Source organism: Panthera uncia, chromosome D2, assembly GCF_023721935.1.
Source record: "Panthera uncia isolate 11264 chromosome D2, Puncia_PCG_1.0, whole genome shotgun sequence".
NCBI classification, from domain to species: Eukaryota; Metazoa; Chordata; class Mammalia; order Carnivora; family Felidae; genus Panthera; species Panthera uncia.
This window is the reverse complement of record NC_064818.1, coordinates 75,681,723-75,699,487: the sequence shown is the minus strand read 5'-3', so window position 1 is coordinate 75,699,487 and position 17,765 is coordinate 75,681,723. Positions and strand designations below refer to the sequence as shown.

Here is a 17,765-nt window from a genome sequence, read left to right as displayed (position 1 = left end):
TTAGTGTGAAAACGGGCTCAGCGCTTCTGTGAGCTCTTTTCCCATTCTTCTTCTTTTTTCTTTTTAAGTGCCAGGGGGTGTAGAACTTGCCACTTGAGGCCATTTTTTATTGGAGGCCAAAGCAGCGTCAGGACCGGCTGCCAGGGGTGCGAAGACAGATTCTGAGTCAATGCCCATCCCCGTGAGATCAGGTAATGCACAGGGGGGCGGGGGGGGGGGGGGGCAGGCAGGACTGCCACGCGTTCCACTGTCCTTGCCCTAGAACCCTGCGTGAAGGCTGAGTATTTTGTCCCTTGAGTCTAAGTTAGAGTTGAGGGATTTGATTCTTCGTCCCTCTCATGAGCCAAGAAATCCCCCAAACACCCTAGGAACCAACCCAAACCTCTTTCCCCAAGAAGCGGGCAAGTCCTGGCTCGATGGTGGCCATTGAGGTAACTGCCATGGCTTCCCACAGGCACGAATGGTGCTAAGGAACATTCTAGCAGGTGTTTCCAGGAGGCCCCCAGGCTCACATTCTGGGATGCTCTGGTCCCTCGGTGAAAAGCGGTCACTTTAGCAGCACACACACTAAAATCGGTCCCTCCCTGAAGGACTTCACGTTCTAAGAGGGGCCGAAGATGAACACACTCGGAGCGTCTAACTTCAAAGCCCTCCCCGTGGTTCAGAAGCTTCGGGGAGGCTTGAGGCCGCCAGTCAGGACACCTACCTATCATCTGAGCGATGGTCTTCTCATACTCAGCCACTATTTTCCTGTAAGGGAAGTAAAAATACGTTGGAACTGTGACAACAGAATGGTTTCTAATTGACAGTAGGGTCCCCGTGCTGGACTCAGCAGCCTGACCGAGTCTTATTTTTTTTCTTAAAGTTTATTTATTTATTTTGAGAGCAAGGAGAGAGAGAGAGCGTGCAAGTGGGGGAGGGGCAGAGAGAGAGAGAGAGAGAGAGAGAGAGAGTCCCAAGTAGGCTCTGTACTCTTAGTGTGGAGCCCGATGGGGGGCTTGAACTCACAAACCGTGAGGCCATGACCTGAGCTGAAACTGAGGGTCGGATGCTTAGCAGATGGAGCCACCCAGCCGCCCCTAGGGGACAAGTCTTATTTGTCACAGTTGGTTCACACCTCTAGGTGCACCTGCAACCCCGCCCCTCTTCTTACATACCCAAATAAGTTCATTTTCCTAGTGCCTGACTCTGAACACAACATGCCCCTGGGCAAAACCTTCGATGCATCCCTACTGCTCACTGAGGAAAAAACATAAGGCCAACCCTTCAGCCTGACAATCAAAGCCTTCCATAACCTGAGCCTGATCGCTTTCATCAACCTTACCTCCTTCCCTGCCATCTCATGAACAAAGTGGTTCAACGAGAACAAATGAGTTTTTGCCGGTTCTGGGGTTTTCCACCTCCATGACCCTGCCCGTGTTGTTCACTTCGCCTCTCTACTTCCACCTCTCATAGTCTTGTCTGCTTCTCAAGGTCCAATTCAAATGCCATCTCCTCCAGGAAGCCTTCCCTGATTTCTCCTCCGAACTTCAAACAAACCTTAGCTACACCAAAGCACGAAGATCCCCGGCTTGGAAGACTGTCTCACTGCTGCCCCCAGGTGGAAGGACCCAGGAGTGAAGAAGCACCCCCCCCCCCCTCTCTTGAAAGTCAACCTTCTGCAAGGAACCTCTCAAAAAAGACTTGAGAGTTTCAAGTTACTCTCCACAGGAGAGCCCAGAACGGCCCTGATTCCAGCTGGCCCTGCCTCTCCCAGCTGAGTGGCTCAGACAGGTTGGTCACAGACACTGGGGACTCAGCTGACTCCCTGGTATGGTTGAGGATTACCCTGGAGCCTGACTTTCAGGGCCGTGGGAGAACCGAATGAGGTTAAAAGACCGGTGAAAGCAGAAGGCATTCTGCAGAGTCTAAAGGCGTCGCAGCAGCTGGGTGTCTGTCCCTGGCTTCTTGACCTTGGCCCCAAGGACAGCGCCTTGACCAAAGCCAACCCACAACAAAAAAGGTGACTGCGACATGAGCCCACATGGGTTCTTTCTGAATCCTACCTACACAGGAGCACTTTGCGTCTTCTGTGATTAAACAATACCTCCTTGTACCCTTGAGTCACGAAACAGCGATGGACCCCCTGAGGCTGCCCCACCTGAACCCATCACTGGACCACAGCGGGTGCGGGATGTGTCCTTCCAGAGGTGCAGGGAGACCAGGGGCCCGAAGCCGCTTCGGTGGCACTGTATTTGCAGCTCTTTCTTCCTCACAGTGAAGTGGTGCCTGATTGCCGCCAGGATTGCTGATGGGGATACTGAGGCACAGGGTGACGCAGGAACCTTCTCAGAATCCCAGGGCTACAAAGCGGCCGAGCTTGGCTCCGCATCCAGACCTCCGACTCTGGAGCCTTTTCATACCCCTTACGCCTCGAGGTGCTGGGATTCACCCTTCTTCACAGAGGCGGAAAGTCAGCTTACGGAGTTAAGGAACAGGCCCCAAAGCAGCTAGGAAGCGGAGCCTGATGGTCACCTGGTCTGGTCTGGCTCCAAGGTGGACAGCTGGGCCTTCCAACACGAGTGCGGCTGTGTCGGCTGGTGACACTGGAGTCCCGCCACACTGGTGGGTCAACAGCACTCCCTGGAGCCCCCAGAGGTACAGCTCCTCCCGAGGACGCAAAACGAATCAGGGATGGAGCTTCTAGCCTTCCCAGCATGCCCTGCTTTCATTTTCAGGGCAGGCAAAAAATGAAAGCCATGTTGTTCCCTCCTCTACTCCCCTACTAAAAAAAAAAAAAAGAGAGAGAGAGAGAGAGAGAGAGAGAGATAAAGGAGAGAAATTTTCAAATGACGCCACCGCAGGGCCTCAGTGTGAATGTGTGAAACAGCACGCTCGGATTAACCTCCAGAAGCGGTCACAGAAAGCATCGGTAGGAAGAAGGGACTAATAGGAGAATTTCCAGGGAGATAATATTTGACCTAGAAAACAGGGGATCCGACTACCCTAAATAATTTGCTACTTAAAGCCGTAGCCAGGAATGCAGCCGATTCTGATAATTAACCAGCAGCGACTCTTGCAATCAAGCGCCCTCTAAATGAACTAATTCAACCACTTTTTAAAAACTCATCTGTTTTTCCCTTATTCCCAAACCCTGAGACTCAAAAACGAAGCAAGCCTATTGAGGATTTTCAATATAGCACCAGATCTTTCGTCTCGTTCAAAACGATCTCTCATCTCTTCCCTTGAGACTGGAAAACCCATGTGTCAGTTCAGCTGGTGCTGAAGAAGGGCTGGTGTGTGGAGAGATGAACTGTGTTCCCAGGAGCGGTTCTCAGACCCGGCAGCAGCCGGAGCCCCGGGCAGTGCTCACTAACCTGGGATGGCCCGGGCCAAGGCTTGGGTCCAAGTTTCTTAAAAACGCCACTTGGCCATACCATTTTTAAGATCACATCCCAAGGGTAAGTTCTAGCCCAAGACATGGTTTCTTAGTCTCTAAGATGACGATGAATCACGAAGGAAAATAAAAGGCAAAAAGGTCCGTCAGACATGACGAGGGAGGCAGGCCCCTGGGTACAGTGGAAAGAGCTGGGGTTTTATGACCAGAGAGGTGGATTCAAATTCACATTCTTCTAACTAGAAGCTTCGGGACCTTGGACAAGTCACCTGACCTCGGACAAGTCACCTGACCGCTCTGAGCCCTTCCACTGTCAGATGGGGCTGATGATCGCTTCTTGAGGGGCCTGGGGAGCAACAGAGACCGTGGGCCAGAAACACAGCACATGGCACGTGATGTGATAGGCACTTAAGATGTGGTGGCTGTTATACTTCTAATACCAATGCAGCAAATGGAAATAAATCATTCAGACAAAATTCCGGAGGTAACCCAACTGCTTATCCACGGAGACTGGTGAAGTTCACTTTGTTAGAACCATACAAGGACCATTAAACCTGTTACACAATAAGGTCCAGTTGTATAAAAATCTGTCCAAGATTTACAATGTTAAAAGAGAGGGGTGCCTGGGTGGCTCAGTCAGTTAAGTGGGTTATGACTTCAGCTCAGGTGATGATCTCACAGTCTGTGAGTTTGAGCCCTGCATCGGGCTCTGTGTTGACAGCTCAGAGCCTGGAGCCTGCTTCGGATTCTGTGTCTCCCTGTCTCTCTGCCCCTCCCCTGCTCATGCTCTGTCTCTCTCTGTCACACAAATAAAAACATTAAACAGATTTTTTACAATGTTAAAAGAGAATACAGGATAATGTACCGTTCTACTCCCCACTTTGGAAGAAAAATGGAGTCTGTATAGACACATTCACACATTTGCAATCAGAAATAGAAAATTCTTGGGGCGCCTGGGTGGCTCAGTCGGTTGAGTGTCCGACTTGTGATTTTGGCTCAGATCATGATCCCAGGGTCATGGGATGGAGCCCTGCGTTGGGGGATTCTCTCTCTCCCTCTGCCCTTCTTTCTCCCCCGCTCTCTCTAAAATAAATTAAAAAAAAAAAAATAAAAGAGCGGTGCCTGGATGGCTCAGTCAGTTAAGCATCTGACTCTTGATTTCAGCTTGGATCATGATCTCACAATTTCTGAGATCGAACCTCCATGTCGGGCTCTGCACTGACAGCCTGCTTGGGATTCTCTCTCCCCCCTCTTCTCTGCTCCTCCCCTGCTCATGCTCTCTCTCTCTCTCAAACTACATAAATAAACTTCAGGAAAAAAAAAGGAAGAAATGGAAAATTCTTGGAAGGCTATACTAGAAACAGTGGATAGCAGCTACCTGAGGGGAGTGGAATTGGAGACTGGGTGGGAAAGAGATTTGCTTTTCATCGCACAGGTATTTATTTGTTTGCAATATTTAGCTCAGGTGCATGATATTTTCATAAGAGTACCATGACGAAAAATACTTTTGCGAAAATATAAACCTTGTCTCTTAAAGAACAGGTGACTCTTGGGAAGAGCTGGTTCATGGGCCACAGCAGCTCCAGCTGCTATGAGACCACAGGTGGGCCATGCCCCAGGTGCCAGGAAGCACCACAACTGACCTCATTTCCATCACCTCCCGCCTGCTTTCTTCGTATTTAGCCTTCCACTCCGAGACCTCGCTCTCCTTGGTTATGATCTGGCATCAGGGAGGAAAGAGAAAGGTGAGCTCCAGAGGAGTGAATTCAGATCTGAGCGATTCACAGACCAAGAAGGGAACACTGAATAAATGTAGAATTAGAACTTCCCACACCAAACAATAATTGGACTCCAAGAACTTCCCCAGAGCGTGAGACAGAAATAAGCCAGATATCAGACTTCCGCAATGCCCACCAGGGAGCAACTAAAAGGCATATGCTTTTTGTTATAAATCAAACAAGGCCATAGAGGCTCATTAAACAATGGTGTCCAGGAAGATCAAAGCCCGTCTGCTACCCGCCTCTGTCTGCAATGGTTGCAGAATACAGTCTGTGTCCAAAGATGCTGGCTTTGTGGACCATGGGTGTAAATATAACTTTATTTAGGCGTGGCAGAGACCGGAGCCTTTCCCAGGGCAACCAGAGCTGCCCTCCTCCGAGCCACATGCATGCCACACAGTACCTCTGCTCTGGCGATCCGGAGTGCGGAGTCCAGGTCAGGCTGCTGGAATAAAAGGCCTGCGGGCTTGTCCACCTCGGCCGTCCCGATGCGGGAGTACAAGGCTGTTTTAGAGATGGAGACATCTGTTGGGTGACCAGCTTCTCTCTGTGGAATGGTTTTTAATTAGAAAAAAAAAAAAAAACCACGTTAATATCACGCATAGGACAGAGGATTTGCATTCACCCCCTTGTGAGTGGGTCAGTTGTATGGTTTTGAAACAAAGAACATCAAAAGTATGAGAAAATGCTCAGACTGATGAGTGGGGAAAGGCCGGATACAATCTATGGAAATCGATCGTTTTGCACCTGCACAGGCAGACTAAGGGGCTAATGGCAGAGGCCTCCCCAACTCCCAGCTTTCGGAGTCAAGCATGTCTGGTGCCTGCTTATCACTGCCATTTATCAGACGCAGAGGCATTTAGGCACAGCGCTTAAGAACCAAGGCTGTTTTCCGGCGGGCTCCGCTCCCAAAATAAAAGCCTGATGGCGAACGATGCTGAATTCTAATCTCCATTTGCCTAGTTTTGAATAACTGCAGATCTGATCAGTGTGGCAAGACTGTCTGCATTTCAATTCGGGGAACATTCGTTCAGCCCCGTTTGAAAGGATATGTTCACACAAAGCTCAGGGCCTACCGTGGCTATCAACCAACGTCACCTTCGAAAGCTAGTTTCCGGATGCCCCAAGGGAAGGGTTCCTTTGCAGTTACATCGCCTGAAGTCTGCTGTGTCGACGGCAAAACCGAAAACCGGATCGCTGACAATATCCCCACTGGCTGGTAAGACCCTCAACAGGTGGTGGGATTCCCTGCCCTCTCCCACAACTGACACTGGTTTGACTGGACAGGGCAGTCACCAGCCTCCTGGGAGGGAGGGGAGGACCACCGTTACTCTTCCTCCCCTTGCACAAAAAGCTCAGCCATTTCCAACACACTTGAGATGCGGAGTTAGGAGCATGGTCAACGGTGCAGCCGGGGCTGGTAGTCTAGTTCTTTTGTCAGAGACACCAAACCAGGCAAGCACACTCTCAGTCCTATGCATTAACCTCCTGACACTGTCACGGCTGCCCAGGCAAACCGCCACCCCTGGGGACTAGAGTCCAACGCGATGTGAAGTGTCATGGTGGGGAGCCGGTCAGGGTGGGACTGCAGGTTCCTAGGGAAATTCATGAGACGTGGGCAGGGAACACAGCTCTACCCTGGTGGAGTCGAAAGAGGGATGTGCAGAAAGTACGGGGAGGACTGGTCTTATAAGCGGAAGCAGGTAAGGTTAAAGACCCGATGGTGCGGGGGCGGGGGGCGCACCCGGAGGTTCTCTCTCTTCCATCCCACGAACAGGCCTGCTTACCCCCCGCTAGAGCATCAGAGGAAATGAACTTGAAATAACTTAGAAAACTCAGGCAGAAATTTAATGGATAGGACTGGAGATGACAGAGTTAGGGCCAGTTAGTCATACACATGCACAGCGAAAGACATGGTTTTGGTTGTCCCAGAAGCGGGCTTGGGTTTCGCTGCCCCTGCCTGGTGTTGAGCGTTTGGGCTCCCTCTGCAGTGGGCCCCGAATGATCACTCAGAGAGGGGAGCACACGGCCCCCTGTTCTACCAGACCCTGGTGATACTCTGGTGTCTAGTGGGATGCCACGATCTTTCCTTCCTCGGGTCCTAAAGAAGCCTCCAGTGCAGGACATTTGACCAAAACCCAGGAGCTGGCAGGCTGATCTCGCAGAAGAAAGCATGCCACCAGATCAGAGCTACGGAGCCTCTCCCGTGCATGGGTGAATGTCTGCTGTTTGAAATGTTTTCAAGGCTCTACTTGTCACATGGGAAACTTCTCAGGAAGTAAAGACACAATTACACCTAGACAATAAGACTCTATTTGTATTTACGGAGAAAATTCATAAACACAAGATACTGAAGACGACGGAAAAAAACCTGTTCCTGTCACTTTTTAAGTAAAGTGTCCTTTGAAAAAATAAGTAGAATAAAATTTGAAAGTGGAAAGAACACTGGACACCATCCACTCATCCTGGTCCTCCGGAAGATGAAAAAATGGGAGGATCGAAGTGATTCGGCCAAAAGGTTTCCCAGGATGAGACCCAGTTCTGACTCCAAGTAAGAGAGCTCTGTGAAGCGCGAGGGGAAATGGACTAAAACTAACTTCATCGGACAGGGCAGAATTGAAATCCGACCGCTGCAGGAGCTGGTGCTCTTGAAGCTGCCTGAGTCCTTTGTACAACAAGGAAGGGAATGAAATATAAATAAATTAATGAGCTTTCTAAGTAAACACAATGGTTAGCACCACAGTGATTCACTATCACCTTTCATCCCGGCCACCTGGTGTTTTCAATAAAGGAACAGATGACTTCAGAATCCATTTGAATTACTGCCTGCAGTTATCTGCATGTTAATGAAATCCAAGGTACACACTCCGGTTTTCTCTTACAACCAAGAACTATTTCTAACTGAAATAGGCTTGTGTCTCGCTGATATTTTAACATCGGGCTTAGATTAAGCTTTGTTCCTCTTGCAGAGACCCCCACTCACTGCAGCTTTGGAGAAGCCCCAAAGCCAGGAGAATCACAGAGTAGTAACATGTGAAATGGCCCCAACTCAGAAAAAGCAGGAGCTTTTGGAATCAGCTTGTGGCCCCTCAATCCACTCACTCAGATCCTGGTTCCTGATGGGACCCTCTGGGGGCACTGCCACCAGTCAGACCCGCAGAGCTCATGCCTGGGGCCCTTCTGGCCTCGCGGTCCTGCCACGCACCCAGGCTCACAGTCTTTGTGGCCGGTTCCCTGTCTCCAGGCCTCAAGGGAAGCAAGGTGGGATCCCTGTCTGGGAGCCAGCTGTCCCCAAGAGCTGTGGGAGACGCGTGCACAAGGTGGGGGCCAGGAGTATAGGTCAGGCTGGGAGCCCAGGGCAAGCTGGGTCAAGGTCATGGAGAGGGGGCACACGTTGGGACGTTGGGGGTAGAGCCAGGCGGGGCCCCTCGTTGGAGCTGCTGCAACCAAATTTGCAGGCTTTGAGCTCAGGATGACACTCAGTGTGTGCCCTCACCCGCTCCCACAAGAGGTGCCACCAGCCAGTGACTGGCCGCTCCTTCTCAATGAGTCAAGACGTGGCCTCAGCCCCTCTCCACACAGGCTGCAGGCGATGACCGCAAACTCCCCAAACTGGCAAATACGAGGTGAAACCCCAGGCCAGCCCTCTGTCTCTGCTCTTCAGATTGTTCTTGCAGCTTTCGGGCATTGGGGTGGTTATTAATGTCGGGGGTGGTGGGTGGTTTCCGGACAAAGCACGAGAGAAGGAGCCTATGATGTCAGGCCATTCGCCCGCACAGGCCATTGCCCCAGACCTGCCAACTTCTCCTGCCGACATAAAACCCAGGCGTCTGCCTTTATCAGCCAGGACTCGTGGAGGGATCCAACACTGCACTGGGGATCAGCACCCTTTGCCTCCCTAAGGGGCCTTTTTCTAGGACTTCCTCCGGTCCTGAAGCTTGTCATTTACATGATCCTTATTCCTACGTTACCCACACACTTCCTTCGGTCTTCGTATTTGGGTCCCCTCAACCAGAAAGGCCAACGGCTTCAGGGATCGCAACCAGTAACCGTTACGCACAGAGATGAAATCCACCCCCTCGCATGCCTTGTATCGCTCTGCAAAAGCCACACAGACAGGCCATTTACGCTCTATCTATCCTGGTTACACTCGGGGCGGCTGTACCGCACAGCTGGCCACCCTGGTCAGATTAATAACCCCAGGAGGTTACGATCGAATTCACTTCGGCCAGAAGGGGGTGGAAGAAAAACGCTAAGGAGCTACAGCCCCACACCCCGGCCCCAAGGAGTCTTCCCCGTTTCTAACATCTTCTGACTAATGAGACAGGAAACCCCACTGCAGACCTTCGAAGGTCAGCGCAGCTGGCTTTTGGTCTAAAGGGAAATGTAAAGTGAAGCTGCTTGAAGGAGCAACCAGAAATCACCGCCACCATATTTCATGTGGCTTTTCATCCCTCCAAGTGATTTCTTTTCATTCCAAGTGATTTCATTTTTGTGTTAGCAACAGTTTAAGACCATGCTGCCAAAAAGACTGGGCTATGTCACCTGCAGCTGAAATTTATGGGCAGGAAAAAAGAGCAAATTGGATACACAGCTGCTGTTTCTCTTTCTATACATCAGCAATTTCCAAAGCAGTAAAGGGGCAATCAAGCGTCTACATGAACGAGAAACCCACAGAAACCCAAAAAAGCGGTACAAGTTACTACAGCAGAGAAAAATGTTCCTTATGCTCCAAGACAGTTCTACCCCCAGGAATGTTTCTTTTAGCATACTCTTCTGAAATACATAAGGAGGTGGCTGGGGCCGTCTCTTGACCCACACGCAGTAGAGTCAGGTGACAGTATTTTCTATATGGAAATCGGAACACATGGTCTGAGAACAAGCTGTAATTGACAGAAGTCAACACCCAGCCAATCAATTACTTGCCGACTGTCATGTCTGATGCACCCTTGGAAGAAGGAGGCAGGGGTACGAGACTTTCCAGAACATTTCACACTCAATCTGAACTCTTACTAGAACATGCTCAATTCTGCCTCAAACTGCTGGACAGGAATATACTGCATTTACAGTGGCCAAACTTGAAGCAATTCATTCTGTCCTCAGGCCACTACCCAAGAATATCAAGAAATAAATCTAATGGGGAAAAAAATCATCACTGCTTAATGCTTTCTAAAAATCTTTCTCGTGGAAATTAAATCCAAGCTTCTGGGTTGACCATAAGAACAAGGACATCAGCAATGTGTGTTGACATTCTCGTCCCTGCCCTGGGTCCCAGTGTTCCCAGTCTGGACACACACAGTATGACCACCTTCTCTCAGTGAGCGATGTCTCTGGGAGGGAGCCCTCCTCCTTCGCTCCAGGGAAATCACACGTGGGAGGCCCTGCGGGCAGGAGCACCACATGAACTTCTGATCCTATATCAAGTGAGCTGTTAATTGAGATGGACAGGCAAGGGGCTCCCATTTGGAGACTGGAGTCCTCGTTCCTGCTGGGTCAGTGACTCACTGTCAGGCTTTGGACTGTTTCCATGGTTCCACTTCCCCATCTGTAAAACGGGCCCTGGACTCCCTACAGCAGAGAAGCTGTGAGATCAGAGGCAAAAGCGAAGGTGAGCTGACAAGAGCAGCTTTCATTCATTGCGCACCTACTGTGTGCCAGGCATGGCACCGTCCCACACACATCATCTATACAGCAACCTGCAAACTCGCTGTTAGTAGCCTCTTCTTACAGCTGGAAAAACGGAGGCTCAGAGAGGTTCACCAACACGTTCAAGGCCACAGAGTGCACTGGGCTGCCCAACTCAGGGCGGAGTGTGGGGGGTGAGCATGAAGCGGGTCCTCGGAGACCACAGCTCACCGTCAGCCCCGAGGGCTGGGCTGAACCTCACAGAGCCATAGTTTTGCACGTCTTCGGCGACTCGTTCAAACAGTTAAGAAAAGTTACGCCAAACTTGGAAGCCAGGCACAAAGATTTCTGCATGCTCGGTCAGTATCATACTCTACTCTAGAGCAGGGGTGGCCAACTACGGTGTGCGGGCCAAATGGTCCAATGTCCTATTCTGTAAAAAGGGTTTTACTGGACCACCACCATACCCATTCACCTACATATTGTCTGTGGTTGTTCTTGAGCTACAGTGGCAGAGTTGAGTGGTTGTTACAGAGACCAGATGGCCCAGAAAGCCTAAAATACTGACCATCTGGCCTTTACAGAAAAGGGTTGCTTTTCAGTAATTCTATCGACTCTGGCCTATGGGTCAATCCAATGTCTCAGGAAGGTCTTGGTTTCACTATTTACTATTGATTAGGATCCGGTCTCATTACAGTTAGATATTAACTTGTAGAAAAATAGAAAGCTTGTGGGACGCCTGGGTGGTTCGGTCCGTTAACTGTCTGCCTCTTGATTTTGGCTCAAATCATGATCTCACGGTTTGGGAGTTCAAGCCCCGCACGGGGCTCTCTCTGAGCTGACTATGCGGAGCCTGCTTGGGACTCTCTCTCTCCCTCTCTCTCTCTCTGTCCTTCACCCACTCTCTCTCTAAAAATACACGAAACTTAAAATAAAAATAGAAAAGTTGCGAATTATTTATGTTCAGTAGAGAAGTGATTTTTACAGAAAACAAAACCTCAAAGTTTCTATTTGTCTTGTTTAGCCGATATTAACCAGTTTTATATCGGACCGTACAATAAGACTGCATTAAGATTCTAGACTTCTTTATTCCACCGACTCTACACCGGCTTCTCATATTTTCCTCCATTCAACCAGCTTTACCAACCAACCTGCTGTTTCCTTCATCACAGATTTAACTGGATCTTAGGGGTGAGCTCGGCATCTACACAAGTTATGCTTTTGGCTTTTTAGAACATTTTAGATCACTTTGTAGAATACGGACATTGCCTGCTTGGCCAATGGTTAGCAAACAAACTTCTGGACCACACCACATTCTCAAGAGGCAGCGCACGGCAGCACCAAACCCGTACCTTGGTATCCTGGCGGCTACGGGAGGCCAGGGCAATCTGCCTGGCCAGCTTCAGGGCTTCTATCCGCATGATGGCAAACTCTAACTCCTCCTGCCCAAGGGTGGGGGGGTAGGGTGAGCAAACCGCGGGGGAAAATGCACCAAGACAGGATGTCAATGTTTTCCACATCCAAGAAATGAATGTGCCACGTGATGTCATGACAGGTACTCAGGAAAAACACACGCTCTGGCTTTCTTTCACAATTAACACCTCAGCAGATCATGAAATAAGTGTTTAATTTCTTTTCTCTTTCTTTCTTTCTAATTGCCCTTTGGAATGTCTGTCGGGAAGTATCATGTGGTCAAATATGACACGATTTTTAAAACGGGATCAAAATTTTTACTGCACTGTTTCCTTCGGTTTCTCTCCTTTCGCTGGTTTAACGTCAAGTTGGCCGACAATTTCCGTGAATGGTTTTGCATTCTCAAACGACTGCTCACAATCTCTCTAGGTTTGCCCTGAAGGTCTTAGTGTAAAGGATGTCAAATTAAGCTGTCAAATTTAAGGCACAGAGCAGCTGATTGTTTTGGTTCCAGATGTAAGACCGAGTCCAGATGTTATCTCATTGGGAGTCTGAGCTAGCTCTCCCATACATATTAAAGAGCAGGGCGCGATGGTGATCTAATACCCTTGGTTCCGTGAATAAATCACAGAAACTGCTTTTGGGGCTATCAAAATTTCTGAAAAATGACTGTTTGGGTCCAATTTCCAAATTGAAATATAAATGGGTTGTCCCATATGTAATCGCACAATTTATATCATCTTGGCGTCTTGGATCAAGAACACCCATACATCAGTCTTTTGGTGGGGGGGGAAGAGATTTCATGTGGAGCATTTCCAGTAACACCTCCTTAAATCCCGCCTCATTGCATGTGGGGTTCGGAGTTCATGCTCTACTGAGGTTTTCACAAACTCCCCAAAAGGTCACACGTGGGCTACAAACCTGAAGTTTCTGAGCAAATACTGGGGGGTTCTTTTCTGCTAAGTCGGGTTCCAGATAGTCAAGCGCACCACAGAGAGAGGCTGGATGAGCTAGCCTGCTGAGGAGGGCGTCAGCAGAGGCAAAGGAGCCCTCAGGAGCTGTCTGAAGGCCGGCAGAAGAGGACACAGAGGAAAAATAGAGGAGACAGAGTGATATCGATTCCAAGCAAGGACCATGCGCCTATTTGCTGGACGTTTCTGACTTGAGGCTAAAGAGAATGTTCGTTAGGTGCTAACACTTCCCTTTTCATCTGGACTGATTCCCACATGCTGATGATGGGCATCTGGAGATGGACAGGCCCAACGCCCTGCCCAAAAGCACAGCGTTAGGTACGTACCCTCCCACTCCACACCACCCTCACCCCCTAACCAATTGGTGGGAGGAAAGTTACCATTTACTTATTTACTTCAAAGGCTCGGGGTGAGACAAGCCAGTTGATGGGTTTTCCAAACATAATATAAGTCATCGAGAAAACACCTCCAAGTATAAATACCATCAAAGGTTTTGGGAAAGGTCGTTTTCTAAATAACGGGAAGATGATTGCAAATGAAAACAGGTCTCTGGGTAGGTTACAAAGACTTCAACATCAGGAGCCAACTGTGTAGAAACTGAATCGTGCATGAATCCTTCCATAGTGTCTAGTTGAGAGATGGCTGGATCACATCCACTCTCTTTCTGCTTACTAATATTTTCCCGGTATCTAACGGCCACACAGCAGGTGCTCGATAAGTGTTTGATGCATGAGATAAATGAACGGTCTGCTAATACAGAACAACAAAATTGACACTCACAGTAACTAAGTCAACAGCCTCAAACCCTCTTGGGGACTGCTAAGAGGGAGTTAAAAAAAAGATGCACATAAAATTCACCTACAAAGATGGTCCATTAGATGTTCAGGGGGTCTGCTGGCTCTGCGAGGCTCCACAGGGGTTGGGAGGGGAGAGGTACAGCCCTGGTCCATACACAGGAGGGATTTCCCATCACCAAGGCCCAGGAAAGCCAACTGTTCCCCAAAAGGACTGTCCCCTGAACTGCCATTCTCTGCCCCCTGCCACGGAGCATGGAGAAGCAGGGTACAGACCGAGCACGGCTCCAAAGCCAACAGTGGAGCCCCAGGGGACTAACGTGGAAAACCAACAACCCGGAAGGCAAATAAAGCACTTCAAGAGAAGTGAGAATTTGCAAAACCCCATTGGCGAAAATGGAGAGTCACAGCTCTCTCGTGGCTACGGAGGGGGGTGTCCTAGGCTGGCTTCTGCGGTCCAGGGACTGGGTGGGGCCCCGCGCCTGGTACCGGATGAGTATTGCTCTGAAGGCCTGGACCCGTTGGTGATGGGACTCAGCCGGCCCAGGCCTCACCCCAAGCGATCTCGGGCCCCTCCGACCCCACTTACAATTTCAATCGCGTCTGAGGCGGTGCCCAAGGTCATGGCCTCCAGCTCCTTCTGGGAGGATTTCTCCGGCACCTGCAAGTGTGGCTCTTGGTTGGGGGCCAGCCCTCGTGTGATGGGATGCTGGATCTTTGCCCCGGCATTCACAAGGGCTTCAGTTTCCTCAAAACTTGACCTGAGGAAGCCAAGAGCAGCTTTACTTTTTCTCGTGGGACATCCCACTGAAATCGACCAGGATGCCCCCCGTCAGTCAACATCCCAAAGGATCCTGGACTTCCAAGGCTACGCTCCCAGAGGGAAATGGGGTGGATGTCGGGTGGCCACGGAGCCTTGTGGGCCGGACAGCCTGAGGGAGAGGGTGGTCCCGCCCCACCCCAGGGCCTGCTCACGAGGGAAAGTCAGAGGCACAGATGCCACTGGTTGAGAGCACAAGCTCTGGAGCGAAGCAGCCCGCCTGACTAGGGACCGTATCTCAGTTTCTTTCTCTGTAGGACAGGAAGGTCAAAGTGAGATGCCACTTGGCACACTTTGACACGGTGCCCATCACCAGTATCCTTGCTGCAATAACATCACCATCGTCACGGTGGGCAGGTTCTGGAAACCAAAGCTAGAGCTTTCAGTCCCGCTCGGAGAAATGGGCAGGTAAGAGGGGATGCGAGGGTCCCAAGCACAGAGGGGTGCCCACCCTTACCCCATCCAGCGCTACACAGCTCAGAACGGGGCAGACCGACAAATGGGAACTCACACCCACACGGGCAGGTAACGTGTCCAGGGCACCACGCAGAGGCCGGCCCTGTGACTCGTGCTTTCCTTTCCACGCCTCGGTTTAATGCTCCCGATGGCAAGGGAGGACAGTCGGCCCCCTTCCCCATGGCACAGTTTGGGGGGTGCCTGTAAGACTGAGAGCCTCATTTAATTACAGGGCCGGTCTTGTTACTACCCTCACTTTACAAAGCATGAGGACACTGTGCACAGGAGGGTCACGTAACCCGCATCAGGTCACGCAGCCAGTAACTCAGGGTCTGAATGCAGAGGCACGCTGCCTCCCCACGGGACAAATCACAAAACAAAGTCATGTGTGCACTGGGGGGCGATCGGAGAGGCTCATGCATTCAGCTGCTAACGGATTTCTCCTTAGGACAAAGGGCAGCTGGAAACACAGCCCCACACGTACATCCATGTGGACGGTCAGAGACCGAGATGCGGGCCGCCTGAACACATGTGAATGAAACCAAGCCAGGATAGCAGTGCCACAGGGCCCAGAGGCTTGGGGACAGCTGGCCCGACCCGTAACTCTCCCCTCGTTTAAGTCATACCCTGAACACGGCGTCGGGGACTCTGACGTCCGGACTGGGGGAGACTTGACCGGGCTCTCCTGAGAAGTGTCGAACATAAGGTACAGGGCCTGCTTCTTCGGGGCATCATCGTCCTGCTGCAGGGATCAAAAGCACATGTCAGCTCAGCTACAGGTGGCCTGAACATGCTATAGAGATTGGAAAGCAGAGCTCCTGGGGCGCTGGGTGGCTCAGTCGGTGAAGCGTCCGACTTCAGCTCATGATCTCATGGCTTTTGAGTTGGAGCCCCACGTCGGGCTCTGTGCTGACAGCTCAGAGCCTGGAGCCTGCTTTGCGTCCCGTGTCTCCCTCTGTCTCTGCCCCTCCCCTGCTCATGCTCTCTCTCTCTCTCTCTCCCTCTCTCTCTCTCAAAAATAAATAAACCTTAAAGAAAAAAGAAAGAAAGAAAGAAAGAAAGAAAGCAAGCAAGAAAGAAAAGCAGAGCTCTCTTCAATAGAACAAATAACTTATCTGGGAAAAGCCTGCGTTCTTCTTGAGCCACCAAGAAGAGAGGCGCCAGCAGGTGCCGGCCAGGAGAGAGGACAGGGAAATGGGAGGGGTAGGCAAGCCCCCTAGGCTGGGTGCTGCCCACCGCCGAATGCGGGGGGGGGACAAGCCCAGTGGCCCAGTGCGGTGAGCGCCTCCATCACGGTCGGTCTGCTGACTTAGAGGAAACGGTGGGTTGGACGCAGCAATCCCAGCATCCATGAATGATGTAAAGAAAGATAAAGATCCCAGCAATGTGTCTGGCCCACCAGTGTCACAGGAAGTGGCACCTGTAGGCCTCCGATGGCATCATTGGACAATAGCACAACGCGAGAGGTACTGCTCGGAACCAAGTGCCCTGGAGGCAGCAGACATTGAGCCGGGGAAGACAGACGCCCATCACAGCCACTTAAATGACAGCAGAATGGCAGTGTGGGGAGAGACATGTTGCCAGAAAAGGCAGTCTTCAGTTACACAAAGCACTTAATTTGAAGACCACAGATAACAGTGTGCCTTAAAAACAACCAAAACGCTCCTCCACCTTTTCAGGCATCTTTTTTTTTTTTTTTTTTAATTTTTTTAACGTTTATTTATTTTTGAGACAGAGAGAGCATGAACAGGGGAGGGGCAGAGAGAGAGACAGATACAGAATCTGAAACAGGCTCCAGGCTCTGAGCCGTCAGCACAGAGCCCGACGCGGGGCTCGAACTCACAGACTGTGAGATCATGACCTGAGCCGAAGTCGGACGCTTAACCGACCAAGCCACCCAGGCGCCCCTCCTCCACCTTTTCAAGGAAAGCTCTAGTTCTTTCTCAGTCCAGGGAAGTAACTCTTTTTTTTTTTTTTTTTAAAGTGTATTTATTTATTTTGAGAGAGACAGAGCGAGAGCACGAGTGGGGGACGGACAGACAGAGAGAAACTCAAGCTCTGCCAGTTCAGAGCCCGATTCGGGGTTCGAACTCACAAACCATGAGATCATGACAGGAGCCAAAACCAAGAGACGCTGAATGGACTGAGGCACCCAGGGCGCTGCCCCCGCCCCCTCAAGGGAAATCATTCTGCCGGAAGGCCTAACTGTATTCGATCATTTTCTGCCTGAAAATGCCATCTCAAGTGGACCGAACCACAAACCTGAGACCCCCAGTCCCAGCTCACCCTTCCTGTGCAGCCAAGGATGCTGCAGACACAGAGGACCCTGGCTTTGGGGCCTGAGCTCAGGAGGAGGCCGGTGACTACCTTTTCACAAGACAGGGAGGGAAAGCAAGCAGAACTTACAGGTAAGGAGGAACCAATTTTCTCCATGTACTCAATTTCGTAGGAGTTTCTGTAATCCAACTCTGCAAAAGAAACAAAACGAGAGTTAGCATCAGGGAGAGAAAAAAGAAAAAAGAAAAAAAAAAA

General features: G+C 50.5%; 1 protein-coding gene across 4 annotated transcripts in view; it reads right to left on the bottom strand.

Moving 5' to 3' along the window:
* LOC125933013 (transforming acidic coiled-coil-containing protein 2-like) overlaps positions 1–17,765 on the bottom strand; it is a 124,976-nt gene that overhangs the window by 11,242 nt on the left and 95,969 nt on the right. For 3 of the 4 annotated variants that reach the window (XM_049645862.1, XM_049645863.1, XM_049645864.1), the window contains 6 exons: positions 17,640–17,701; positions 15,860–15,975; positions 14,547–14,718; positions 5,558–5,701; positions 5,020–5,096; positions 707–750 (listed from right to left, as the gene is read on the bottom strand). In XM_049645862.1, coding sequence (XP_049501819.1) covers positions 707–750; positions 5,020–5,096; positions 5,558–5,701; positions 14,547–14,718; positions 15,860–15,975; positions 17,640–17,701 — 615 coding nt within the window. Of the gene's footprint in view, positions 1–706; positions 751–5,019; positions 5,097–5,557; positions 5,702–12,131; positions 12,222–13,113; positions 13,255–14,546; positions 14,719–15,859; positions 15,976–17,639; positions 17,702–17,765 lie in introns of all 4 variants that reach the window. The other variant, XM_049645865.1, reaches the window with a different exon arrangement.